This window comes from Rhodamnia argentea, chromosome 4 (assembly GCF_020921035.1).
Source record: "Rhodamnia argentea isolate NSW1041297 chromosome 4, ASM2092103v1, whole genome shotgun sequence".
Lineage (NCBI taxonomy): Eukaryota > Viridiplantae > Streptophyta > Magnoliopsida > Myrtales > Myrtaceae > Rhodamnia > Rhodamnia argentea.
This window is the reverse complement of record NC_063153.1, coordinates 22,746,648-22,774,233: the sequence shown is the minus strand read 5'-3', so window position 1 is coordinate 22,774,233 and position 27,586 is coordinate 22,746,648. Positions and strand designations below refer to the sequence as shown.

At 40.9% G+C, this 27,586-nt stretch overlaps 3 protein-coding genes and 1 pseudogene across 5 annotated transcripts; 1 reads left to right on the top strand and 3 right to left on the bottom strand.

The window, feature by feature from the left end:
- Positions 1-2,976: 2,976 nt before the first annotated feature.
- Positions 2,977-5,092, bottom strand: LOC115740555 (probable caffeoyl-CoA O-methyltransferase At4g26220). Of its 3 annotated transcripts, none has more exons than XM_030674052.2 (6): positions 4,976-5,092; positions 4,333-4,468; positions 4,166-4,245; positions 3,784-3,928; positions 3,559-3,690; positions 2,977-3,390 (listed from the first exon to the last, which is right to left on the bottom strand). In XM_030674052.2, exons 2-6 carry the CDS (start codon positions 4,399-4,401, stop codon positions 3,100-3,102), a joined length of 717 nt encoding a protein of 238 aa, XP_030529912.1. In that variant the 5' UTR covers positions 4,402-4,468; positions 4,976-5,092; the 3' UTR covers positions 2,977-3,099. The 3 variants fall into 3 exon arrangements, with proteins under 3 accessions (XP_030529912.1, XP_048133939.1, XP_030529913.1); XM_048277982.1 differs by lacking the exon at positions 4,976-5,092 and adding an exon at positions 4,587-4,602; XM_030674053.2 differs by lacking the exons at positions 4,166-4,245; positions 4,333-4,468; positions 4,976-5,092 and adding an exon at positions 4,015-4,070.
- Positions 5,093-17,353: 12,261 nt separating this feature from the next.
- Positions 17,354-20,069, top strand: LOC115740552 (deoxyhypusine synthase). The gene is made up of 7 exons (XM_030674046.2): positions 17,354-17,572; positions 17,680-17,847; positions 18,304-18,522; positions 18,853-18,939; positions 19,314-19,419; positions 19,503-19,738; positions 19,835-20,069. Exons 1-7 carry the CDS (start codon positions 17,366-17,368, stop codon positions 19,916-19,918), a joined length of 1,107 nt encoding a protein of 368 aa, XP_030529906.1. The 5' UTR covers positions 17,354-17,365; the 3' UTR covers positions 19,919-20,069.
- A 332-nt stretch (positions 20,070-20,401) lies between these two features.
- LOC115740566 lies at positions 20,402-22,120 on the bottom strand (annotated as a pseudogene).
- A 2,650-nt stretch (positions 22,121-24,770) lies between these two features.
- LOC115740558 (probable caffeoyl-CoA O-methyltransferase At4g26220) lies at positions 24,771-26,438 on the bottom strand. Its single transcript, XM_030674060.2, has 5 exons — positions 26,313-26,438; positions 25,946-26,025; positions 25,630-25,774; positions 25,425-25,556; positions 24,771-25,210 (listed from the first exon to the last, which is right to left on the bottom strand). Exons 1-5 carry the CDS (start codon positions 26,379-26,381, stop codon positions 24,929-24,931), a joined length of 708 nt encoding a protein of 235 aa, XP_030529920.1. The 5' UTR covers positions 26,382-26,438; the 3' UTR covers positions 24,771-24,928.
- Between the last annotated feature and the right edge of the window lie 1,148 nt (positions 26,439-27,586).

Genomic DNA, 27,586 nt, shown 5'->3' with positions numbered 1-27,586 from the left:
CTCGTCCCATTCGTTTGTCCTTGCAGCCACACCACACCACACCACACCACACCACACCACGGCCATGCACAAGCCTTGCTGCTGCATTGGATCTTAGGTATCCTTTCCATCGCCGCCCCACCATCTCTCTTTGTTTCTCTTTTTTGTGCCCCAACTCAGCCCATTGAATTAAAAATTGGATTATGATATGGGGCAAATAATTTCCTTGCCTTTATTAGGAGTGAGCGGTTTCAAAGTCGATCTAGATTTTACCTAGAATTTAGAACTTACCCATTAAAAATGATTTTCTTGTTTTTGAAACATACCTCAAAACACAAAACCTATCATGTTTCATGTTCGAGGATTGGTTACGAGGTGCACTCAGAAACCAGCCAACTTTTTTTTTTTTTTAGTTAAGCAAAATAAAAAAGAACACGATAGAATGTTGTCAGTGTTACCGTTAGAATATTACTTTTTTACATCCTTTTATTTATGAGAATATCATATTTTGTAAGTGACACGTAGGTTTTTTTTTAAATGACACGTAGATAAATGATTTTTGGACTTCCCTCTTTGTAGACCCACTTACCAGTTGGTCTTCGATATCCATTTGAGAAAATATACATTTGCCGCTGTTGCACTAGAGAGAATTCCCACAAGCAAACCACACCTAAGTTTTCCCTTAGCTCAGTATGAAGTTTCTCCATATGCATCCATTCTCCTGGACCACATAGATTAGACAAAACTGTAGCTACAGATGATACCGCATCCTTCTCTTTCAACTGCATAAGCTGTTGATTATAAGCCTCTCTGTCGATACTAAATCTGTTTATCCTTCTTCTTAGTAGGTTCTAGGGCTAGCTTGTCACCAGAACCACTACCAGTTCCGATCTTGGAAATAAAGGCATCTATATTGCCTCCGGACTCTTTCAATGTCTCTAGTCCGGTTGCTTCCTTTTCTTTCGAGCGTCTCTTGTCACCAACAGTCACTTCACTGTGATCATTTTCTTGGTCATTGTTATGGAGTAGCAACGCACTTTTCTTGGGCTCAGTCTGAGAACGCATCTCCTCCAACATCACAGTCTCATTTGCAGAAACATCTTGAATATCAAGATCTTCTTGAATAGGATCGCAGTCCAATTCATAAATGCTCACAAGATGAGCAAATGGAAAACAATATTTTCAATTCAGTGTTGCATTTTCATTTCCAAGGAAAGAAAAAGCAGGACATAATTTAGTACCTTTTCTTTCAAAAAGACATTTGGAATTGCCTCCAAACGGGTCTTGCTTCAGTCCTTGAAGCACACATTTGCTACGGTGGCTTGAGACCTTCTCTGACCTTCTCTGGTCCGAGGCACTTTGGCCTTCTACCGTGATTTTGGATTTATCTCCGAACGAGACTTTCTCTTTGACTGTCTCATCCAATTGCAAAAACATCTCCTTTCGTCCGTATATGTGGTTGCTTGCATAGGTGTCCAGATACCACGTATCGCTTTGTCCACATTCATCTTCTTTAAAAGCCAACATAAGAAATTGGTCGGCATCATTCTCCAAGTTTGCCTTTTCGTCTGCTTTGCTACTTTCCTTGCTCCAACACTTAGAAGCATAATGACCAAGTTTATGGCAATAATAACATCGAATTTTAGATTTATCATACTATTGACTTCTTGCATTATTTTCTCTTCCCCGAGCACTTCTTTAGTTTTGGTTTCGATTGACGTTGCAAACAACATCTTCTCTACTTTGATCATGACCTCTACTTTGAAAACGACCAAGGCCTCGGCTTTGATCTTGATTAGTCTCTCGAGCTTGTGTAGGGACTCCATGTTGGTTCGTTTCATCTCGAATAGTCAACCAAGTTTGGAGTACTTCCTCCATCGACTCATGCTGGTTTCTTCTGAGTAGTTCTTCATGGGCTTTCAATGAATCCAGAAATTCATCGGTTGTCGTGGCATCAAGATCTTTGGATTCCTCCATCGCAACGACGATGTGGTCATACTTCTTGTGCAAGGATTGGAGTATTTTTTCAACAAATCGAACATCGGGAACATGTTCACCGTTCCTTTTCATCTAGCTGACAATGGCTAAAACTCTTGAGAAATAATCAGCAATCAACTCAGATTCTTTCATGCAAATTCACCTCTTAAAGTTTGAAGACGAATCTTCTTCACTTTTTCAACACCTTGTTGTTTGTTATGAAGTATCTCCCATGCCTCTTTAGACGTCGCAGCTTTCGACAACTTCTCGAACATGAAATCATCTAAGACTTGATAGATAATCGACAAGGTGAGTTGATCTTTTGTATGAATCTTCTCCAGGGCATTCCTTTGATTTTGGTTCAATGTAGCTTCATCCTCTGGCTCATCATAATAGTGTTGACCATTTCCCATACACCATGGGTGCCGAACAAGGTTCTCATTCTAGAAACCCAATTATCAAAATTTTCTTTGGTAGGACAAATATATTGAAGAGGAAGCTGAGTGTTTGTTGCCATGATCACAAACCGTAAACTTTTTCAAAAACTGTAAGCTTTGATACCAATTTGATGGAATAAATCGAAAGTGGGGCTCTCAATAAATACTCACAACTCAACTCTACTCACGAAAGAGGAGGAGATCGAAAATGGCTTTTCAATATTCCGTATACAGAATCGATTCACCCATATCAAAACATTTTACATGACATGCCTATTTATAGGCTTGATACACAACTCTTAATTTACCTCTAAAAATATGAACATACGGATGTACATACATAGCATTAATTGCACATCGGAATACGATCATATTCTTGAAAGACTCAACTAATACTGATTCGTGAAAAACTGCATAACAACAAAGACAAGTCTTGGTTCGTGCATGCGTCTTGGGAATCCAACGGACATCAGCAACCGATTGACACCTCATTCACTGAACCGATACGGAATGGACACCTTCTCCATTTAATCGACACCTGGGAGGATAATCGATAGTCTCCACATTTATGAATTTGGTTTTTTTCTAACAGTTACTACCACATGACCAGATCTTATATCAATGGATGGCCAAGGTTTATTAGCAATTCGGTTTTAGAGAGAGAGAGAGATAGTAATAGGATATGGTGAAGCGGGGGATCTGCACTTCAGGAAATTCGCCTGCAGATTGTCATTCCATCGCCTATGGAAGCATGACAAATTTGGACGCGGGCATCCTTTGCCAGCAAGTTGTTGAACTCCATCGTTAACTTTCGACCCTCCTTCAGTATCTGTCGAACCGCATCTTCAGGCATGGCGACCGTCCCTCTCCATAGCGTGTTGTCGTACACGGCCAGTCCACCCACTTTCACCAGCTTCATCAACCTTTCATGATAATTCCAAAAGTTGACCTTGTCGGCATCGACAAAGGCAAAGTCGAAGCTCCCCTCGGTATCAGGCTGCAATTAGTTTCATCGTGCCAAATTACCAGTCAGTCTCAAAACAGATGAATACTAAATGATGTACTTTGATGTGTCATGGGCTTGCTTCGGTGACAGGAAAAGACACATTACTGTGCAGTAGGCAGGAAACTTCGTTAAACAAGGAAAATCTGCAAAGTTCCCCACCTTTTGCACTAATTCATCAAGAGCTTGGAGAGCCTCGGATTCAATGAAGTCGATCTTGTGCTCTACGCCAGCTTTCTTGATAACGGGTAATCCCATTTCATATGCCGCGCGGTCCACATCTATGGCTATTATCTGCAGCCATATGATTATTACGCGAGCAATCTAATCAGATTCTCATATCAGCAGGAAGGATTCAAAGAACCGCATGGCGAATGCTCGACATACCTTGCCATCCTCGGGGATATTTAGAGCAGTGAGTAGGAGAGAGTACCCAGTGAAAACTCCAATCTCAATGGTCCGTTTAGCATTCAGAAGTTTCAGTAGAATTGCCATCAACTGACCTGCATCTGGTGCGGTGCCTATCCCGGCCCTGAACAACAGCAAAATATTCACTTCTGTGGTTATTGTCATATAACGAACACCAAGCTAGTGCTAGCAGCGTTCGACAAACACAACTGTGAGATCACAGCCATCACTCAACGGAAGTTGAAACAACTCTTACTGGAAGCAGCATCGATCGCATGGAAAACTTTTCTTTTTTGCACTGTTTAGAAGTAACTTTTTCTTCCTGAGAAAGAGAGAGAGAGAGATAGAGAGATGGAGAGACCTCGGATGGATGGCGCAGACTTCTCTTAGCTCCTGAAGAGGCTCTAGTTCACGCGGGTACACGCTCGTGTCCAAAATATACTGCCAAGTTTAAGATTATGCTTGAAACATAAAATTTAAGGAAGCATTGGCAATGGAGAGAGGATGCGGAGACAGTTAATAGTATACCTGATACAACTCATTAGTTTGCAATAACCCCTTGTCGGAACTCGATATTACTTGCATTTTCTCTTCCATTTTCGCTCTCCTTACCGAAATGTGAATTTGTTGAATCAAGCCGACTTCACGGCAAAGAAATGACCTTCTGGCATACACAGATATTTACGACGAAAGTTGACATCGAATGCAGTATAAGGACTAAGGAGCCCACTCTACCAAGAGGTTTTAGTTATAGAAGCTGCGAAGATAAGATCAGAACTTGCCTCGCTTACTGAACTAGGCCTTTGCACTGAAGAAGAATCTCTTTCCAGGTATTGATGGAACTGTCAACTTTGCTTAGACCATTTCAATGGCTTCTAATTTGGTCTATTTGTACCACAGGGCCAGTCTTGCACTCCACCGAAATCCTTAAGATATTACAGTTTGGTGGAGTGGTTGACTGGTTGGTTTATTGTTGGAATATCTCAGCTATCGGAGATTATATATTGGAAATAGCTTACTCATTCGATTTACCACAATCTGCCAGATGAACTCTGTCCTTAAAGTAGTCGAAAACATGTTTATATACCATGAGATAGTTTAAGTACCCACGGTTAGAGCCTGCAAATGTGACGTTAATTGCCAAGAAAATTTCAAACAGATGTTTTGAAACCTTTCAAGCAATGATAATCATGTGAACCGTGGCATCTTCCAGCATGTTTGCGACCGGACTTCCTCCCTCTGCAATAGCTCCTTGTTGCTTGTAATGCGATGCCGCTTTCATTCTCTTGCATTTCTGTTCTCTCGCCATAACAAAATACAGACTCTTACAGAGTCAAACATCCCGCAGTATCAAGAAATGACCCCGAGCAACCACAAGTTTACGGTTGTCAAACTTCGAAGTTTGTGATTTCAATGAGACGTAGAGATATTTGTCATGGAATGTGACCTTCACTGAGCTATAAGGGGACTACTCGACTAATTAGAACGCCCCGCCTACAAAAGGCTGAGACTTAGAGGTCAGAAATATGCCTAACTTATCAAAACTTCGAGAACTAGCTGCGTGGTAATGGCAATTTATCCCCCTAAAAATTGAGGGAACTATGAAGTTATTCTGATATGCTGTTAATGCTGACTAATCTAGTGTTTTAAAGACAAAAGGGATAGTCCTGCACTTCAGAATAATATGGTCTGGTGGAGTGCCTAACTAAGGTTCCTGGTAGTTGACCAGTAGCAATTGTAAAACTACGAAACATCCTCGTTATTGTAACTAGACTCACTGGTTGGAAAACAATATGCGATGACATAAGCTACATATTTCGACATAGGCACCGTGTGCTTGGAAGAGTAATTTTCTGTCATTGTCGTTCTAGAGTGCTTTCTCAAGGAGCCTTTTTCAGATAGTATCACAATGATGTTTCCGATTATCCTTTTTCTTTCATTTTCTGAGCTTCGAGGAAATTATCCATGAACAACCGTTGTAGGACGTCATGCTAGTGCCTTCGCCAGGAGCATTTTACCACTAGTAAGCTTAGTGTTATCAGGTGAAAACAATTCTTGAACGGCAATCCGCCCCTAGGAGCTCTCTCATTGAAGTTATTCGAAACTTGTTATGGTTAAAGAGAACTTCAAATGCATTAATAGGTTGGGAGACAGTTCATCTGCCGACATCTGTTTATATTTGGATGGTTGATCAAACAAAATTGCAGGTTCTCTTTGATAGACATAATCTGTTTGCGGATTGAACTCGATCAGCAGCTTTCGACCCTCCTTGTATTTCTCTCCAACTGCATCTTCGGGCATCGCAGCAGTTCCTCTCTGGAGGGTGTTGTCGTAGATGACTAGTCCGCCCACTTCGACCAGTAAAATGTACTGCGAAAATCGAACAGATGCATGGAAGCAAAACTTTCAGAAGCAATGGCAGTAAAAGAGAAAGTAAAGAATCCAACAGAATAGCCGAATCGGATTCGATTCAAATTCAGCTTAACCTATGAGGATCAGCCTAGAGGAAGCGCTCGATGAAACCCGGAACGGCCTGCTTTCGACAGGATTGAAGGTTGGACTTCTCCGGCGTGTGGAAAAGATGAAAGCCAAGCTAACTTACCCCTTTCCCGAAAGCAGGGAAAAGAATTACAGGATGTGACTTACATTTTTGCAGTAATGCCTTGTCATGGTTTGATGCTGTTTTCATTTTCACCTTCCGTTTTTGCTCTTTCCCAGGGAAAGTAAAATTTTTTACCTTCTTCTAAATAGCACGACACGCAACACGACATGACACGGCACACACGGATACTTTATTGTGTTCTTTGTGTTTTTCCAAAAAATAACTTTTAAATTTATTTAATAAGGTTTTGGTTAAAAATTAGGATTTGAGCCAAAACGACATCGCTTTGGTATTATATTTCATGTTTTAGTAAGGTAATGCCACGTAGGAAAGAGAAACTATTAAAAGAAGTCACGTCAATATTTGTCGTAAATCTAGTTATACGAAATTAAAGAAAAGATTCAATTTATATCGATTTGACAAATTTTATAACTTGATTGCACTTTTTGTAAGATTTATGGCTCAATTGCACTTTCGTAATAAGTTTTAAGACCTCAATGTACTTATTCTTTTTTTTTTTGTGTTCTTTTGCAGGTTAGCTTAAAGGACAAGATAGGATTTTCAAATCTATTAGGCATCTTTCTGTCTTTTGGATGGGTTACAGGAGTGGGTTTGGATTACATGTGGGTTGGATTGGACTCGGTAGGAGCCGTCTAAATTGTTTAAGAAACAAATGGATTAGTTGTGAGTTAAATAAGTGAATTCCTGTCGAATTGACCCACTAAAACCTAATCCCTCCATTTGCTACCCCTAATTAAATCGGGGTTCGCTACGGTCCAACCTCCCCGACCTAACTTTTCTCTAATCACTCTGGTTTTGGAGAGGCTAGAGTGAAAGGGGGCGTAAGGCGGGTAGGTTCCAACCAACAAATTTGCAATCGATCTGACTAGTTCCAAATCAGACCTAACTTTAAGTAATATAATTTATTCTAGATAAACATAATTGGCTGTCTGGAGACTCCGGTGAAGTTAGAACAAGAAAATACTCATCTTGAGGTGAATTTATTACTTAGGCTTTATTTATTTTGGCGACGAATGAATGATTTCGAATATACTTTTCTAAAAATGATGACTAGTATCGCTTACAAAAATGAACGAACGGAAACAAACTTCATTGTCCACGAAAATACTTAGACATATATCGATAATGAAATATTTTTTATTGAATAATTATTTTAAGCGATAGAAACGATCATTTATTAGAAAAATATTTTCAGAATAATTTATTTTTTGCAAAGTAAATGCACGTAGCAGTTGTCCGCTTTGGCCATGATAACTAGGACACCATAGGCGTGTCCTTCCGGGTCTTCTCGTACTAAGGGAAAGGTCCACTCGATATTCTAACGCCCATAGTTGATATGGACCGACGGTTCACAGTTGTTTCAAAGCCGGTTCTCCGTAGAAACTAGGGAACGAACAGATTAATGCCGATTCTCCAACTTTCTATTTAGGAACTAATCCGATCCCCATGTGAACAGGCATATAATCTTATTGGGTGAGGCCGGTTCAGTTCGATTGGGTCTCCGAGTTGTACAGTCTGGTTGCTCACCCTATTCAAAACCAGACCATTGCTTTGTCGCAGACTTGCTCCGGCGCGGGCTTTGTCACGTGCTTTGTCACTCGCCCTATCACTCAAGGCTTGCCCCGTCGCTCGCAGCGGCTTAGCCGTCGTCGTTCGTGGCGGCACAACACCACACCACACCCTCAACCTTGTGCAGCCATTGTTGTGGCCGTTGAACCTCAGGTACCCTACTCCGTCTCTCTCGGTTTCTCTTTTTTTTTTTTGGTAAGGCGCGGTTTCTCTTTTTCGTGTCTACATTGGCCAATTTTTCTCTTTGAATTAGAAAAGGGTAGAAGGACACCTTAACTGATAATATTTATTTATGATGCTCACTTTGGTGCCAATTTTTTTTAATCACTGTGTCAATTTTTTTGAGAAATGTTTATTTCGATGCAAACTCTGATGAGCTTCATCGGAAATTTTACGTGGCATCTACGTGGCTTGCCAAAGGATATCGATCAGCAATAAAACAAGCTAAAAATTGGTAAAAAAATTCACATAATATTAGAAACTAAAAAAAGTAGAAGTTGCATTGGCGAGGGCTTGCACAGGGCCGCTGCTAACAATCCATTTTTTTTATATACTTTTTATTTTTTAGCTGATTTTTTGTTTAATTTCAATTTTTAAAAAAATTAATTTATTTTTTAAGTTTAAAAGTCCACATGGCCTGATTTTTATTAAAAAAAAAATTGCCATGTAATGTTAAAAAATTAAAAATAATTAACATGTAATTAGTTGCCGAAATCTCTCCTTGTTGGCACTAGAGTTATTGTTTTCTCTTCGATTTGATACTTAAGTGAGCTAATGAAAAATTTTGATATTAAAGTAAGTATCGTACATAAATATTATCACTTGAGATAGGGGTGTCAGAACTAAAACAAGAATTGAATCGAATCGAACCGAAATTTCGTATAATTTCGGTTCACTTTGGTTCTCAATTCAAATAATAGAAAGAACCACAATTTTTTTTATAAGTTCAATTTTTTATGTTGTAACTACACTAAGAGTGCCATAACTTTTGTACGGCGCTCACTTGAGGGTCGTAATTTTTTTTCGCTCACTTGCCACATCGGAGGAAAATCGTTCACTTGCGTGCCATTTCCGGCGAAAATAATTGACTTGAGTGCCATTTCCGCTGAATCATCCTATGTGGACTTTTTATTAATTTTTTTATTTATTTTTCAGCTACACGTGAATTTTTTTAAATTTTTTTAAATATTTTCTTATTCTTTTTTATTTATTTTAATATTTTTATTTTTATCTTATTTTTGTTGCCTTTTCGGCCTTGGCCGGCGAGGGTTACCGGCAACCCTCGTTGGCCACGACAAGGCGGCCTAGGGGCGAGGGCCGCTTTGCCCTTGGCTAGCAAGGCTGCGACCGCCCTTGGTGATAGCCCTTATGGCCCCGCCAGCCATGGGCAAGGGTCGTGAGGGCCCTCGCTCGTTGCCATCGAGGCCCTCACGGCCCTAGGCGAGGGTCGTCGCAGCCCTGTCGGCCCATGGCGAGGCGGCCCTTGCCCCTAGAGTCGCCCGTGACCTCGTCGACCAAGGGAGCAAAAAAAAAAAAATAATAATAAAAAGAAATATTACAAAATAAATAATTTAAAAAAAAATGCACGTGTACATTAAAATATTCAATAGAATTATTTTTTTAGTGCCACGCCAGTTTTTCCGATGTCCACGTTAGCTTTCCAACACCCACATCAGCAATAGCACTTAAGTGGTTGATTTTTCAAAGTTATTGCATTCAAGTGAGTGAAAAAAAAAAGTTATGACATTTAAGTGAGCGCCATACAAAGTTATGGTACTCATAGTGTACTTACCTCTATTTTACGATTTTGCATGACTGAACCGTGAATAACTTTCTATTTTTGGTGTATTGTATTGAAGTTCTTGAGACCTGTCGCCAATTCGCCGCAAGTAACCGTAGGGAATGTTCATTATTGATCAAGCAAACAACGAGCTTATTAGCTAGCTCGCGTGATTTCGATTCTCAAGAGGAAAATACATGTAACGTTGCTCCCCTTCCACGGGAATCTAGTGCTCTACCGATCTCACCTTTTGATGTCGAGTTTAAATCCATCCTGACACGTTCATTTCGGACTTACTGAATGCACTTTGGATTGAACAATCACTGATCTGGCTCCACAATTGGAGATGGTTAGCAAATGAGCATGCACTCAAACTTAGGGAAGGTTCCTTCATTTCTTGATAGTTGCATCCATATATCTGAATAATTACTTCAAAAGAACACTTCAAAATTATCTCTGCGTGCCCCTTTTAGCTACTTGGCATTGGTTATGACGGAATCTGTTCCGAGAAACAAACGACCTCAAATATGCACAAGAAATTTCAATATGGTTATGGCCAAATACTCTACCTTATGTTGTTTACATAGAAACAACCATCGTTCTACATGTCATCTTTGTATGCAGAATGGCTCATTTAGAGTCCATGAACTTAGCAAATTTCCGAGTCGCGGGTGTTTCCGTGCAAATGAGGTCACAGTAGATAAAAGAAGACTCTTAAGTCTACTCTCTTGGGGACTCTGTTTTCCCTTACCTACCCTGCAGATTCTGCGATCTTTGTTATTTCTTTTATGTCTCGAGTTTGAATTTTTACAGAGATAAATATGCAAGATTTGACGCTCAATACGCCCGTGTCTCCTTACCAAAAAAAAATATATATATGCAAGATTTGACGAGATTTGGCTTCGTGGACTTCTCTTTGGCAGTTTTTCTTTTTGGGTGAATAAAAGTAAGGGCATATAAGCTTGTGGGCCCATGGAGTAATAAAAAAGAGAGGAAGATCTTGATCTGATAGGAAAGAAAGAAGTGCACGACTTCTTTCTTGAGTAATGCTAGGTCAAGAGTTTGATCAAGAGAGGGACCCACGCATATTTACTATTTCTTCTTTTTTGCTGTACGGTGAACTCCTTGTATTAGAAGAGCCGCGCCGCGAAGAGGTTCCTTTAGGGCTTCTCATCACACAAAGAAAAAGAAGGAAATAAAAGAAGCCGTGCAAATCAGGAAAAAAAAGGGACGCTGCACAGTAACCCTCGTATGAACAAGAAAGAAAATCGAGAACTCTGCGCATTCTTGGTTTCGGGCTATACAAAGGGTTTCGACCGCGAAGGGATTTGTGTGTGAGTTTTATTATATCCAATTAAGTTGTTTATTTGTGAACACTTTGGATTTGGGTATAATCTAGGTGCGGGAAACACGAGCGTATTGAGTGATTGTAATTCCGATTTTTCAATTATAGTGGATTGTTGTTGCTGGCTCTCCCGTGGATGTAGGTATCAATATTCAAATCGAACCACGTAATCTCCGGTGTCCTTTATCATTTATCGTTATTTTTCTTGGCTTTTCGCATTGATTTATTTGCAAGATTTGGGTTAGTTTCCGCACATTATATTTTCAACAATTGGTATCAAAGCCAGATTTGGATATTTTAGATTGTGATTTGGGGCTTTTGCTTGTCCGATTATTATCTGGATATCATGTGATTGTAATTATATTTGGAGTGAAAGCTGAAATTGAAAAGTTTAACGAGAGGAACAACTTTGGATTATGGAGCCTCAAGATGAAGGCGTTATTGACAACTCAAGGTTTAGCAGAAGCATTGGAGGGCAAGGCCGAGTTGCCCGAAACGATGACAGACGCTAAAAAGGATATGGTAATGAGAAAAACTAGAAGTTTAATCCCGTTGAATTTATCGGATGAAGTGTTAATAGAGGTTGTTGAGGAGAAGGATACCGCAGCATTGTGGGCAAAACTTCAGGCGCTCTATGTAACGAAGGGTTTGAACAATCGCCGATATATGTTGAAGAGGATGTTCCGGTTCGGATATACCGAAGGTACGTCTATCAGAACTCATATGAATTTAATAAACTCATGATGGATTTGAAGAATGTCGGTAAGACACTTAATGATGAAGAGCGGGGCATGATGTTGTTGGCTTCCCTACCGCAGTCGTGGGAGCACTTTACCGATTCATCATTGCGGGGACGTACTACGATTACTTTGGAAGAGGTAAAGTCCGCCTTATTTTCTAAAGAGTGGCAGAGAAAGTTGAGAGATGACAGTCTAGCGCAGGATGTAGTGCGAGGACTAGTGATTCGAGGTAGAGAGCAACAACGAGGGTCCAAGAGCAGTAGAGGTAAAAGCAGGTCTAAGTCACGCCATAGAAAGTCCAAGGGACGCGTGAAGTGCTTTGAGTGTCACGAAGAGGGGCACATCGGGAGAGATTGTCCTAAGTTGAGAAACAGAGGTGATAAACGCAAAGCCACAACCAGTGTGGCGAACGTTGTTGAAGAGAGCGCTAGTGATGCAGAGGCTGTTTTGTGTGTGACTGCAGGTTCGTCAGGAGATGAATGGTGCTAGATTCGGAGTGTTCTTATCATATGACGCCTCATAAGAACCGGTTTACTACTCACCAGACTGCAGATGGTGGTAGAGTTACGTTGGGGAATAACGCAGCCTGCAAGGTTGTGGGAATAGGGACAGTTCGAATTCGGATGCATGATGGTGTAGTGCGCACATTGACAGATGTGAGGCATGTACCGGAGCTCAAGAAGAACCTTATTTCTCTGTGGACACTTGATGATATCGAGTGTAAGTACATCGCTAAAGATGGAGTGCTTAAGATCTCTCGAGGTGCCATGACAATGATGAAAAGAAAGAAAGTGAGTTCTCTCTATCATCTACTGGGAGAGACCGTGACAGGAGCTGCTGCGGTTTCATCGGGTGAGTCAGATTCTGATTTAACTCGTTTATGGCATATGCATCTAGGGCACATGAGTGAGGCGGGTATGACGACACCGAGTGATAGAGGGTTGTTAAAGGGTCAGAAGACAAGTAAGTTAGACTTATGTGAGCACTGCATCTTTGGGAAGCAGCGTAGGATTAAGTTTGCTACGGGTATTCATTCGACCAAGCAACCAAGAGAATATATTCATTCAGATATCCGGGGCCCGTCTCATGTTCCTTCTAAAGGAGATGCTCGTTATATGCTGATATTTATCGACGACTATTCCAGGAAGGTGTGTGTATACTTTTTGAAGCACAAATCTGATGTGTTTGATCGGTTCAAGAAATTTAAGGTATTGATTGAGAAGCGATCGGATAAACGGATCAAGTGCTTGAGAACCGATAACGGCATAGAGTTTTGTGGTAAAGATTTTACCGAGTTCCGCAAAAGAGAAGGGATTGTGAGACACCGCACAAGACTTGGGACACCACAGCAGAATGGCGTGGCAGAACGGAAGAACAGAACTTTACTTGAGCGGGCTCGGAGCATGCTTTCGCATGCTGGAATAAGTAAGGAATTTTGGGCTGAAGTAGTGAACATGGCCTGTTACCCGATTAATCGATCTCTATCATCTGCTATAGAGTGGAAGACTCTAGAGGAAGTATGGTCGTGGAAACCTGTTGATTACTCTAGATTACGAATATTCGGATGTCTTGCATATGCTCATGCGAGTGATGGTAAGCTTAAGCCGAGATTGAAGAAGTGCATATTTCCGGGTTATGCACATGGGGTGAAAGGCTACCGGTTGTGGCGCACCGATCCCGCATCACTCGGTTTTCTAATCAACAGAGGTGTGATCTTCGACAAGACCGCAATGCTTCAACAGAGGAGTTCAGAAACACAACCAACAGACTGCACGGATCATGGTGTTAGTAGTGAGGTGGAGCTTCAGGTGGAAACTCCCGAGACCTCAGAGGTAACAAATGTTTAGACCGCAGATGAGGCCGCAGTTCTTGAAGTCGGTGATAGTGAACAACCAGTACAACCGCAGCGTAGTATAGCCGCAGAGAGACAAAGAAGGCAGATTAAACCACCGGTACGTTATGCTTATACAGATTTTGCTTATGTTTTGATTGTAGGTGACGAGGTGGAGACGGATGAGCCTTCGTCTTTCTCTAAGGCGATGGCTAGTTTTGAGTCGTCGCAATGGCTAGGGGCTATAAGTGAAGAGATGAAATCGCTCTATCGAAATCTGACATGGGAGATAGTTAAAGTACTCGGGAGCCAGAACATTGTCGGAAGTAAATGGGTATACAAACGGAAAAAGGGCATTCTTGGTGTCGAGGCAACGAGATATAAGGTGAGGCTTATTGCGAAAAGGTATACCCAGCAGGAGGGCATTGACTACAATGAAGTGTTTTATCTTCCGATAAGGCATACTTCTATTCGTGTTTTACTTGCTTTAGTTGCTGCACAGAATCTCGAGTTGGAGCAACTTGATGTAAAAACAGCGTTTCTTCACGATGAGTTGGAGGAGCAGATTTACATGAGGCAACGAGAAGGATTTGCTATTCCGGGTAAGAAAGACCATGTTTGTTTGTTAAAAAAAATCATTATATGGGTTGAAACAATCTCCTAGGCAGTGGTACAAGCGATTTGATGCTTTCATGGCTAGTCAAGACTATTCAAAAAGTCGAGTGGATATCCGTGTTTATTTTAGGAGATTGGAGTACGGGTCTTTGATATATTTGCTGTTATATGTTGATGATATGTTGATAGCAACTAAAAATATGTTTGATATTGATGTGTTGAAGAGGTAATTAAGTGCTGAATTTGAGATGAAAAATTTAGGTGCCACAAAGAAAATATTGGGTATGGAGATTTTGTGTGATATGACCGTAGGATCATTACGTCTGTCTCAAAAGAAATATATTAAGAAGATTGTAGCACGTTTTAATATGCAATCAAGAAAGTCCGTGAGTACACCATTAGCGAAGCACTTTAAAATTTCAGTTAAGTTATCATCGCAGACCGAGGAGGAGGAGGAGCATATGTCCTGTGTTCCTTATTCTAGTGTCGTGGGTAGTATTATGTATGTTATGGTATGCACCAGGCCCGATATTTCACAAGTCATCAATGTAGTTAGTCGTTAGATGAAGCGTCCAGGTAAAACTCATTGGGAAGCCGTGAAATGGATCCTCAAATATTTGAAGGGGACAGCAAATGTTGGTATAGTATACCGAAAGGATAGTAATGGTAATGAAACCACCGGTTTTGTGGATTCCGATCATGCAAGTGACTTGGATGGGTGCATATCTTTAGTCGGGTACATATTTACGCTTGCGGGTGGTGCGGTTAGTTGGAAGGTGTCCTTACAGGATCACGTGGCCTTGTCGTCGATTGAGGCGGAGTACATGGCACTAACCTTTGTAGCGAAAGAGGCGACATGGTTACGAGGTTTGCTCTTGGATTTTGGGTTAGAATAGAAAAGCGTTGACATATACTGTGATAACCAAGGTACGATATATCCGGAATATAATCCGATTTATCACGAGCGAACGAAGTATATCAATATAAGGTATCACTTTATCCGAGATGTCTTAGCAAAGTGTAAGGTTGTTGTAAAAAAGATTGCTACAGCAAAGAACCCTACGGACATGATGACTAAGCTTGTTCCTTTGGCAAAGCTCAAGCTCTGCTTGAGCACTATTGGCATCTGTAGAGAGTGATCGTCCATTGGGGCGATAGGAGAGCAGCATGGATGATGAGCATTATTGACTTAGCTTCAAACATCGAGCCAAAGTGGAGAATTGTTATTTCTTTTATGTCTCGAGTTTGAATTTTTACGAAGATAAATATGCAAGATTTGACGAGATTTGGCTTCGTGGACTTCTCTTTGGCAGTTTTTCTTTTTGGGTGAATAAAAGTAAGGGCATATAAGCTTGTGGGCCCATGGAGTAATAAAAAAGAGAGGAAGATCTTGATCTGATAGGAAAGAAAGAAGTGCACGACTTCTTTCTTGAGTAATGCTAGGTTAAGGGTTTGATCAAGAGAGGGACCCACGCATATTTACTATTTCTTCCTTTTTGCTGTACGGTGAACTCCTTGTATTAGAAGAGCCGCGCCGCGAAGAGGTTCCTTTAGGGCTTCTCATCACACAAAGAAAAAGAAGGAAATAAAAGAAGCCGCGCAAATCAGGAAAAAAAAAGGGACGCTGCACAGTAGCCCTCCTATGAAGAAGAAAGAAAACCGAGAACTCTGCGCATTCTTGGTTTCGGGCTATATGAAGGGTTTCGACTGCGAAGGGATTTGTGCGTGAGTTTTATTATATCCAATTAAGTTGTTTATTTGTGAACACTTTGGGTTTGGGTATAATCTAAGTGCGGAAAACACGAGCGTATTGAGCGATTGTAATTCCGATTCTCCAATTATAGTGGATTATTCTTACTGGCTCTCCCGTGCATGTAGGTACCGATATTCGGATCAAACTATGTAATGTCCGGTGTCCTTTATCGTTCATCGTTATTTCTCCGGGCTTTTCGCATTGATTTATTTGCAAAATCTGGATTAGTTTTCGTGCATTATATTTTCAACAATCTTTGTGGTACTGATACTTGTGGACAGTTTCTGGCAACAAGTAAACCTAACTATCCATGTCATATGCAGAATTTGATCATAAAGCTTTGTTTATCCACGCTTTATCAGGACTTCACGTTAGTTTTTTAGGTCTTTGAGATGTGATTGCTTTTGCTGTGAAGTTTGAGGTGGTTTCGATGCATCAGCTTAGTCGATACTCGATTCGCGAATGGAGTATCGATATGCGCTGTTGGGCCTTGTTGTTTGAATCAGATGCGACAATGGGAATTCCGAGGATGTGTAGTTTTTAAGTTGGTTTGCGTTTTAGAGGAGTTGAAGTCATGTTGGAGGATTTAATTGCCATCCGAATAGGCTATGAGCCATGAAGCCAAAAACAAAAAAAAAATCCGAAATTGATAACCGAAAACTGAACTGAACAGAATCGAACCGAACTGAGTTTTTCAGTTTGGTTCGTCTCAGGATGAGTTTTGGTTAGGTTCGAGCATATTTCATAATGGTTCGGTTCAGTTCACTTTTTTTGAAAACTGAACCGAACCGAACCATTGTCACCAGTGGCGTCAAATGTCTTTTCTATCCTGGATTTTGATCCGGGGCAGAATACTTTCCTTTTGCCTTTGCGAGCCCATAAGTCACGTCACGAGTCAAAAGCCCAAACCACCAAACGATGCAAAAAACTAAAAATGAGACAAAAAAAAACAGAGAGAAGACATGAAATTCAATAGACAAAATAAAAGAGAAAGAGGAGAAAATCATTAACGCTTCTAAAACCCCGATTCTCTGGGAAGCAGCAGCAACAGGTTTCTCTTTAGCAACGGGGTTTGCTTTGCATCACCATTCCATTTCCCAGGTTTGTTCTTGCTTCCTCCGCTCTGTTCTCTTTCTTTAAGCTCCAGTTCCGTTGTGGGTTTCTGCTGAATTTTCTGCAAGTCGGATCCTTTTTGACCGTCTATGCAAATTCGTGTTTCGAACGCGCTGTCCCAATGAAGCGCTTGTTTATCGTGTTCAGCGGTAACAGACCGACTGGGATTCGTTTCCGTAGGAGTCTGTAATAATGGGCGAGGCATTGAAAGAGAGCCTTATGGCTTCGGTTCACTCCACCGTGTTCAAAGAATCAGAAACGCTTGAAGGGAAGTGCATACAGATTGAGGGTTATGACTTCAATCGAGGAGTCGATTATCATCAGCTTTTGAGGTCCATGGTCTCCACTGGATTTCAAGCCTCCAACCTTGGGGACGCCATCGAAGTGGTTAATCAAATGGTAAGTTTTTTGAGCAAGCTTTTCTTAATTGGGGAATTCGCCTGCCTTATACTGTGCAATTTCCGTATAACCGTGATTCCAGTGACGGGTTTTTGAACTGTTTGAAGCTAGACTGGAGGCTCTCTGATGAGACTATACCTGATGATTGCGACGAGGAGGAGAGAGACCAAGCATATAGAGAGTCTGTCAAATGCAAGGTGTTCCTCGGTTTCACTTCCAACCTTATCTCGTCTGGTGTCAGAGATACAGTTCGTTATCTTGTTCAGCATCACATGGTAAGTATTTTTGACGAGGATTTTTCGTATTCTTGCATATATGCTGTGTTGATGAAAGTGACATTTGCTGTGGTGAGAAGTATGACATGTGATTGAATCATTTTGTGGGCTGTCCTGTTCTTTATCCACAGAGTTTGCTCTTTTTTTTTTTTTTTCCTCCTTTTTGCTTGGCATCCACAAAGTTTACTCAAACAATAGAAGGAATTTCTTTAGCCATGACTATCCTCTTGCTTATGCTTGCGTTTTCCATATACCTGGTTCGAGTTGCAAGAACCAAAGTACATGTTGTTTCGCTATAGAAATGCATAGGAAGAGTTCTGATGTCAAATATCTTGCATCCCCTGATTTACTCCAACTGAAGGGTCCTTTGGAAACCAGGTTCTGTTTATTCTCTTTATGTGCGCTTACCTCATGTTTCGCCAATTCATGTGGAGGTGTGATTTTACGTTTGTGCAGGTCGATGTAGTAGCGACAACAGCTGGTGGCATAGAGGAAGATCTTATAAAATGCCTTGCGCCTACATACAAAGGTGATTTTTCCCTGCCTGGAGCTCTCTTGCGCTCGAAAGGATTGAACCGCATTGGTAACCTGTTGGTTCCTAATGACAATTACTGTAAATTTGAGGACTGGATAATTCCAATATTTGACCAGATGCTGAGGGAGCAGAAAGAAGAGGTACTTTCTCTTCTTTGATGTAGTGGGCATGGCCATTGGGCTTCTGCGGGATACCTTTGGATGCATGCATTATTTTCTTCGACTCTTTTCCTCTGAGTCCCCATAGTAGAATATTGGTTTTGGATCATTGTTTAATATGAAGACATTTCCCCTGGGAAGCACAGGACACCCTAAATAATCTGATTGGCATTTGATTGGGGTGTTTTAATAATGGAATTCCATGGTGAAAACCATTATACAACGCTAAGTTCTGCTCTCCTCTCAGTGAACCACACCTTGTGTGAAGGGCCAGAGGTGCAATTTCTAATTACTTCCTTTTGGCTAATGCAGAATGTATTATGGACCCCTTCTAGGGTGATTGCTCGCTTGGGGAAAGAGATTAATGATGAAAGGTCATACCTTTATTGGGCACACAAGGTGAGTCGATCAAGGTAATCCTATTTCACAAGGTTGCAATTATCTACTGTACATCTCTGATGTAATTGCTTCTTTATTGACTTGGGGTACTGGGAGAAGCTCGATTCTGGGATGGGTATGTGTAGTTGGAAAAGGAAAATTTCTTCTTTCTTAACACAGTTTCCCTGTTAGGAGTATTTAAGGGAAGGTTCAAGTCTATTTGTCACTGGGCTTTTTTATAGACATTCAGTGTTTAGACCTAACAACTGCAATTTTAGCTCATGACTAACATTTTGCGGTATGATCCCATAGATTTGCCTTACATGTGCAAGAAAGTTGTCAGTATCTCACTTTTGTCTAAAGATAGTCCAGTAACTTAAGTGGACATTTTGCAGAATAATATTCCTGTCTTCTGTCCTGGGTTAACGGATGGCTCACTGGGAGACATGTTGTACTTCCACTCCTTCCGTAGTCCTGGTCTAATCATTGACGTAGTCCAAGGTTAGGCACTTTGGTTCAAATACTCATTGCACTCGAAGCTTGAAGAACCTTGATGAATAATTTCTACTCCAACTTCTTTGCAGATATTAGGGCCATGAATGGCGAAGCAGTGCATGCTGGCCCTAGAAAAACTGGAATGATAATCCTAGGAGGAGGGATGCCTAAACATCACATATGCAATGCTAATATGATGCGAAATGGGGCGGACTTTGCTGTCTTCATCAATACAGCCCAAGAATTTGATGGAAGTGATTCTGGAGCTCGGCCAGATGAGGCTGTTTCTTGGGGAAAAATACGTGGGTCTGCCAAAATTGTTAAGGTAATTGCTTCATATGCTGAGTCTGAGACTGAACTTCCCATAATCTCTAAAATACGAAAGGGGTTTTAAAATGGTGCTTTATTTGGATTGGACCAGGTACACTGTGATGCTACCATTGCTTTCCCTATACTGGTTGCTGAAACATTTGCTTCAAGGAAAGAATTAATTCAACAAGACTAAGGATCTGATACAAATTTTGGGGAGTAAAGACTCTTGCCCATTTATCTTTCGTTGCTAATTCTTGACCTGGCTGTCAGGTACCGGCAACTGATTATAGTTGTTACTCGGTTGCAACATTATATGCTTAAATCATATTTGGAGGACTAGCTCCAAAGATTTAACATTTCTTGAGGGTAATCTGCTGACGGGTGTTACAGGAAATCCCTGAAGCAAGCTAACTTGATTTGTTGGGAAAGCGCCACCAAGTGGTGAGGATTTTGTGATAGATTCTGTAGAGCTGTAATCATATCGCTCATTTTCTCTCTTGTTTTCCCTGGCACTGGCTGCAAGTGGGACAGGACACTATAGATTGCCACTGAATAGCTATCTTCAGTATTCTCGTTTGTTGCATTACTGGTAAGAGACTATCGTTTCACTTGTCCGTGAAAAGGGAAACTTGGGAACCATGGTGATGCTGACTCTTATCTCGACAAATGGCCAAGGTTTAGCGATTCTGTTTCTCATTGCATTTATTCATTTATTTTGGTTGGGGCATGGAAGAGATCACTTTTTCCAAAACAAGATATGGAGAAAGGCGGGGGATCCCACAGATAAAGCAAGAATTATGCAGGTTCGACAATGGTATGGCTTCAGGAAATTCGCCTGCAGATTGTCATTCCATGACCTATCGGAGCATGACAAATTTGGACGCGGACATCCTTGGCCAGCAAGTCGCTGAACTCGATCGTCAACTTTTGACCCTCCTTTAGTATCTGTCCAACTACATCTTCGGGTATGGCGACCGATCCTCTCCACACCGTGTTGTCGTATGTGGCCAGTCAACCTACTTTCGCCATTTTCATCAACCTCTCGTGGTAATTCCAAAAGTTGACCTTGTCGGCGTCGACAAAGGCAAAGTCAAAGCTCCCTTACCTATTAAGCTGCAATTAGTTTCATACATCACCGTCAGACTCAAAGTAGATAGGTATTGTAGGAGAGGTAATTTGGACGTGCGATGAGTTGCTTTGTTTCTTCTTTTCTTCTTTTTTTTGGTAGAACATTAGCAGTTGTCGGTAGGAAACTTCATTAAAAAGGAGAATCTGCAAAGTTCCCTACATTTTGCACTATTTCATCAAGAGCTTGGAGAGCCTTGGATTCAATGAAGTCGATCTTGTGCTCTATACCGGCTTTCTTGACAATGGGTAAAACCATTTCATATGCCACGCGATCCTCTTTGATGGCTTTTATCTGTGGCAATATGATCATTGCGTGAGCAATCCGATCAGATCCTCGTGATCAGCAGGAAAAATTATCGAAGTGAATACGAATGCTTGACAGACCTTGCCATCCTCAGGAATATTAAGGGCAGTGAGTAGGAGAGAGTACCCAGTGAAGACTGCAATTTTAATGTTCCGTTTAGCATTCAGAAGTTTCAGTAGAATTGCCATCAACTGGCCTGCATCTGGTGCAGTGCAGTGCCCATCCCAGCCCTGAGCATCAGAAAATTATTCACTTCTTGGTTTGATCTCATATGTAATGAACATCAAGCAATTGCTAGCGTTCAGTGAACACAACTGGGAGATCACATCTGTGGAACGGTGGAAATGGAAAAAACTCTAACCGGAAGCGGCATTAATCACTCGAAAAACTCGCGTCTTTTGCATTTTTTAGAATTTTTTTCTTGCCAAGAAGAGGGAGAGGAGGAGAGAGACACCTCGGATGGATGGCGGCGACTTCTCTTAGCTCCTTAAGCGGTTCTAGTTCACGGGGGAACACGCTTGTCTCCAGAATGTGCTGCCAAATTTGAGCATATGGATGAGGGTAAAACATTAAGGAAGCATTGGCAATAGAACAAAAGGTACACAAGCTAAGCGCACTTGCTTAGTAACATTTAAGCGCAGTAACGACAGCGTTACTGGAAAAGAGAGAGAGGATCTGAAGACAATTGGTATTGTACCTGATGCAACTCCTTACTTTGCAATAACCCCTTGTCGGAGCTCGAGTGTACTTTCGCTTTCTCTTCCATCTTTGCAATAACCTTCTGGTATACCACGGATGTCTTTGATGAAATACGACCTCGAATGCAGTTCGGTCCATTAATACCATAGGGCCAGTCTTGCACTCAACCAAAGTTCTTAAGATGCTAAGGTTTGGTGGAGCGGTTAGTTGACTGTTATGATATCACAACCTTCCAAGTCTCCCTGGTTATATATTGTGGATAGGCTTCCTCGTTTTATCTTCTGCATCATCCAACGCAGAATCGTTTTCGAGGCCACAGGTCATCCAGTAGACTTCAAAAGAGCTCCTTTCCCCCCTCAAATGCACGTCTTTCCGAGAGAATCATGAAGATGCTTCCTATTATTATTAGGGTTCGAGGAGAATAATGCAAGAATAAAGACAAAAGGGCTAGTCGTGCACTCTAAAATGATATTGGTCGGGCGGATTGTCTAACTGAGATTCCTGGCAGTTGACCGCTAGCATTTGCAGAACTGTGAAGTATCCTTGTTATTGCAACTAGACTCGGTCGATTGAATGTCAAAGCATTATAGCTATTCATTCTCTTCCATTTCTGTGTTCCCTCCATAGCAAAATGCAAACTCTTACTGAGACAAACTTCCTGCAATATCCAGAAATGATCCCGAGTGTCCACAGGCACACGATCGACAAACTTTGATGTTTGTCATTTCTAGGGGACACAGATATTTCTCATTGAAAGTGACCTTCACTGCGCTTTAAGGAGTCTACCCCAACTAATCAAAATGCCCCATCTGTAAAAAGCTATTTCAGAAACTTGCCTAACTTATTGAAGCTTCGAGAACTAGCTGCATGTTAATGGCAAATTATCCCCCAAAGATTGAGAAAACTGTGAAGTTACTCTCAGATACTCTTCATGTTGACTAAACTGGTGTTTTAAAGGAGGGTAGTTCTCAAAGTAATATGGTTTGGTGGAGTGCCTAACTGAGATCCCTGGCAGTTTTTTTTTTTTGGTCTGTCAGATCCCTGGTAGTTGACCAGTAGCAATTTTGCAACTATGAAACATCCCTGTTATTGTAACTCAACTCGGTCGAAAGAAAAACAAGATGCAACGACATAAGCTACATATTTCAACAAAGGCACCATGTGCTTTGAGCATTTTTCTCATATCATCAATATGATGCTTTCAGAAAAATGCAGTAGCGCCTTGTTACATTTTGATGCTGCTTTCATTCTCTTTTCTCTCTCCTTAGCACAATACAAAAGTTTAACGGAATCAAACTTCCTGCAATATCCATAGATGACCCCGAGTTACCACAGGCTCACAATTGACGGGCTTTGATAGTTGAGATTGCAATGAGAACAACATTTATCATGGAACGTGACCTTTATTGCGAAGCTATCACTCGGAGGTCAGAAACTTGCCTAACTTATTGAAGCTTCGAGAACTAGCTGCATGTTAATGCCTTAGAATTTGTATTTTATACATTGGAATTGAGGGGACTGTCAAGTTTTTCTGGGATACTGTGAATGCTGACTGATCTGGTGTATTAAAGACAAAAGGGTTAGTCCTGCACTTCAACATAACATGGTTTGGTGGAGTGTCTAACTGAGGTTCCTGGTAGTTCACCAAGAGCAATTGTACAACTATGTAATGTCCTTATTACCGTAACTAGACTAAGTCGATAGAAGAACACAATGCTGAGGAAATACGCTATGTATTTCACCATAGGCACTATGCGCTCTGAGAAGTGATTACTTGTCAGTGCCGTTCTAGAGGCCACGAACACTCAGTAAGATTTCAGGCCCCTTTTTTTTCTCCCTTTCAGGATGAGCGTCTTTTTGACAGCATCATAATGATGTTTTTGATTATCATCTTTCTTTTGATTTCTGAGCTTCGAGGAAATTATGAACAACAGTTATAGGATGTAATGACAGTGCCACATTAGAAGCCGGTGGTATTAAGCTTAGTGTTATCAGGTGAGAAAAATTCTTGAACCGCAATCATCTGCTCTAGGAACTTTGTCCTGGAAGTCATTTGAAACTAGATTTGCTTAAAGAAAATAACTTGAAATGCATTAATAGGTCGCATGACAATTCTCTGCCGACATCTGTTTATATTTGGACCAATGATCAGACAAACTGAAGGTCGTCTTTGTCAGACATAATTTGTTTGCAGATTGAAAAAAAAAAAGACTAGTATGGCAATGATTTCGTTGTAGATTCAGTTAGAGTAATCAGATTGTGCTCATCTCAATCTCTTCTTTTACCCTTCATTGTGTGCTAGTGAGACAGGACTCTGCCGTGATGTTCTGCCTAGTTATCGCTAGTTCTCTTGCCCGATGCACTTGATGCGAGTAACTTATGGTTTCGCTTGCCCTGGAAACAAGAGCGGGGCAGGATATGATGCCAACTTGTGGTGTGATCATTTACCTCTCTCTCTCTCTCTGGGATTACTTGCAGATCTGTTCATGATTTAGCAACTCGCTCAGAATACAGTAGTACTGGTCATTCCTCGAGCAAAGTTTTCAAGAGCACGGCTATAGCCAAGCCTCTTGTCTTGGCCATGACCAAATCATGTGGCGTGAGTCAACTCTCGGACATTCGAAATCCATGCATTTTTTAAAGTTCCAACTCGAGGCAATGTTGCTTTGTGATAGTTTCTCCGTCAATCTGTTGCTTGACAGGACCTTGTAGAGAGTCATCGAATTTATTTGGTATAAATGCTCCCATTTGGAAGAAAATGAATCTGTAGACAACTTCGATCTTCATTGCAACATGTGACAAGCTCAAAGTAAAAACTCGAGAGAAAGCATTCAACTAAAATTTGCCACAGCCAAGACAGAATGACTAGTACAGTTGGTGCAAAAATATTTATTAATCATCATTGGTAGCTCTTTCTGATGACCACATCAATTTTAACATATCCGTAGATGTCGCGGTTATTACAACACACCAGATAACGACGTGCCAAAGATAAGAAGTCATGGGTAAAGCGATCTCCTTTATAAAAGAAAGGATAAAGAGGGGGGGTCAACAGATGAGAACTTAGTGAAGTCACCTGCAGATGGTCATCCCATCACCTATTGAAGCATGACAAATTTGGACGTGACCATCGTTGGCGATTAAATGGTTGAACTCAATCAGCAGCTTTCGGCCCTCCTTATAATTCTCTCCAACGGCATGTTCAGGCATTGCAACAGTTCCTCGCCAGAGGGTGTTGTCGTAGATGACTAGTCCTCCCACTTTTACCAGTTTCATCAGCCTCTCATGATAAATCAAGTAGTTGACTTTGTCCGCGTAGACAAAGGCAAAGTCAAAGCTCCCCTCATTATCCAGCTGCAATTTGTTTCATTATGCCAAATCCCCATCAGATACAACTAGTAGATACAGTCCGTCACAATTTATGAAAGAAAATTCTCATGCTGTTTTATTGCTGGTATGCCGTAATTAGCTCGCTCTATCAAAGTATATCCATATAACATTTCTTCCGAAACATATGATGCATTAGGAGGAAACTGCATAAACTAGGAAAGGCCTACTAATGACCCACATTTTCCATTAAATCCTCTAGAAGTGGGAGAGCCTCGGAGTCAATGAAGTCGACTTTGTGCTCTACGCCGGCCTTCTTGATAGTGGGAAGTCCCATTTCATATGCTTTGTGATCGACATCTATGGCTATTATCTGCAGCAATTGTAATTACATGAACAATTTAATTAAATTCTTTCATAAGAAAGCATGATGAGCGCTTGGAGACCTTTCCATCCTCAGGAATTGTTAGGGCAGTGAGTAAAAGAGAGTAACCGGTGAAGACTCCGATTTCAATGGTCCTTTTGGCATTGAGAAGCTTCAGTATTATTGCCAACAATTGACCTGCATCTGGTTCAGTGCCCATCCAATACCTGAATATCAGCAGATAAAAAGAAGGAAAATTAATATCCCTTTTTTACTGTTAGGGGGAAATATCCTCCTGGAAACGTCCTTAAATTGAATGAAAGCATTATAAGTCATGGTCAGTGACTGTATAATAATTTTGTGGACACGAAGCTAGGGAGAGAGGGGGAGAGAGAGACCTTGGATGGCTTGCAGAAACTTCTCTCAGCTCCTTAAGAGGCTCTGGTTCATTTGGGTACACACTTGTGTCCAGAATGTACTGCGAGATTGAACATATGCAAGGAAGTGAGAGTTTAAGAAGCAATGACAGTATGAGAGAAGGTAAAGAATCCTACACATTAGCCGTATTGGATTCAATTCGTATTCAGCTTAACCTGTTACGATCAGCCTGGAGAAAGATTGGCAAACCCCCGAATGGCCTGCTTTAGACAGTATCGAAGGGTTGGATTTTTTCTGGCATGTGAAGGACGAAAGCCAAGCTAACTTACCATTTGACCGAAAAGAGGGAAGAAAAATAGAAGATGTGAATTACAACAAATGGAGTACCTGATACAGCTCCTTACTCTGCAACAACGCCTTGTCATACTTTAATGCTGCTTTCATTTTCTCTTCCATTCTTGCTCTTTCCTTAGAGTACTGCCTTCACATCAAGGAAGTGAGCCCAAATGACCAAAATGTTCAATGTTGATAAACATGTTTGTCATTTCTATAATTACAAGACTACAGACTATGCCATGCATAGATTTTAGCGATATTTGTCGTGAAAATATGACCATGATTCGCTGCAAGGGGTCTCCTCTACTGATTAAAATGCCTCATCTAAGAAATGCTATAAATTAGAGGTTGGAACTTGCCTTACTTATTGAAGCTTGGAGAACTAGCTCTGCATATTGCTGGCCAAATGTCAAGTTCTCTTTATAACATGTGAAGGCTGACTAATTTGGTGCAAGACAAGGATTATTCCTTTTACTTTAAAATGAAAAAATCTATGCTTTCCTGCAGTGTCTGATTCATGTTCATAGTAGTTGACTTTGGGATATTATACTATGTCATCTCCTTGGCATTGTATATAACTGCGCCAGTTCGTTCAATTAGAAAGAATGCAAGGACTGTCGCGTTCCTGCATATTTCAATGAAGATGCCGTGTGCTTTGAGAAGTAACCATCTGTTAACCTCATTCTAGAGTTCACACACACTGTGATTGATTTCAAAAACTTCCTTTCCCCCTTTTAACAACATTCACTTTCCTGAAAGCATCATAATAATTTGTTTAGATATCTTCTTTCCATTAGTTTCTGTTGTTCTGGGATATTATCCATGAACAATAGTTATAGGACGCAATTAGAATGCTGCATTAGAGCACGAGAGAATCAATCTTATCTTTATCAGGTGAAGACAATTCTTGAACTGCATTCTGAAGATATTGGATTTGATTTGATTCGATTCATCTTATTAGTTTTCCAAAAGAAACTACAAATGCATAAACAGATTGTGAGAATAAGGCTTATATTTAGACAGATCATCAAACAAACTAACGGTTGTATTCGTGTGTACTATTGGCTTTTCAACTGCGATGCAGAATAAGTTTTTGTTGAATCCTAAGTGAAAACCATTCATTGAAGCAGATACCAAGATATTGTTGCTCATCAGAATATTCGGATGAGCTTGATGAAGAAAGTTCGATGGGCAAATTAATACCAATGAAGAAATTTTCCAGGGACGTATAGACCATAATGTCTTTAATGGTACGATTGCTCTGTTATCTAAGTTCAGAACTTTAAGAGACGAGATATAAAGCAGGACAACTGCACTGCAGTCCC

Coding starts and splice junctions, on each gene's coding strand:
- LOC115740555 (XM_030674052.2), bottom strand. CDS start 4,401: ATGGAAGAGAAAATGCAAGTAATATCGAGTTCCGACAAGGGGTTATTG. Junction 3,691..3,783: donor ATATCCCCGAGGATGGCAAG/GTATGTCGAGCA, acceptor ATATGGCTGCAG/ATAATAGCCATAGATGTGGA. Junction 3,391..3,558: donor TTGATGAATTAGTGCAAAAG/GTGGGGAACTTT, acceptor AACTAATTGCAG/CCTGATACCGAGGGGAGCTT.
- LOC115740552 (XM_030674046.2), top strand. CDS start 17,366: ATGGGCGAGGCATTGAAAGAGAGCCTTATGGCTTCGGTTCACTCCACC. Junction 17,573..17,679: donor TCGAAGTGGTTAATCAAATG/GTAAGTTTTTTG, acceptor AACTGTTTGAAG/CTAGACTGGAGGCTCTCTGA. Junction 19,739..19,834: donor GGTCTGCCAAAATTGTTAAG/GTAATTGCTTCA, acceptor GGATTGGACCAG/GTACACTGTGATGCTACCAT.
- LOC115740558 (XM_030674060.2), bottom strand. CDS start 26,381: ATGGAAGAGAAAATGAAAGCAGCATTAAAGTATGACAAGGCGTTGTTG. Junction 25,775..25,945: donor GTTTCTGCAAGCCATCCAAG/GTCTCTCTCTCC, acceptor GCTGATATTCAG/GTATTGGATGGGCACTGAAC. Junction 25,557..25,629: donor CAATTCCTGAGGATGGAAAG/GTCTCCAAGCGC, acceptor CAATTGCTGCAG/ATAATAGCCATAGATGTCGA.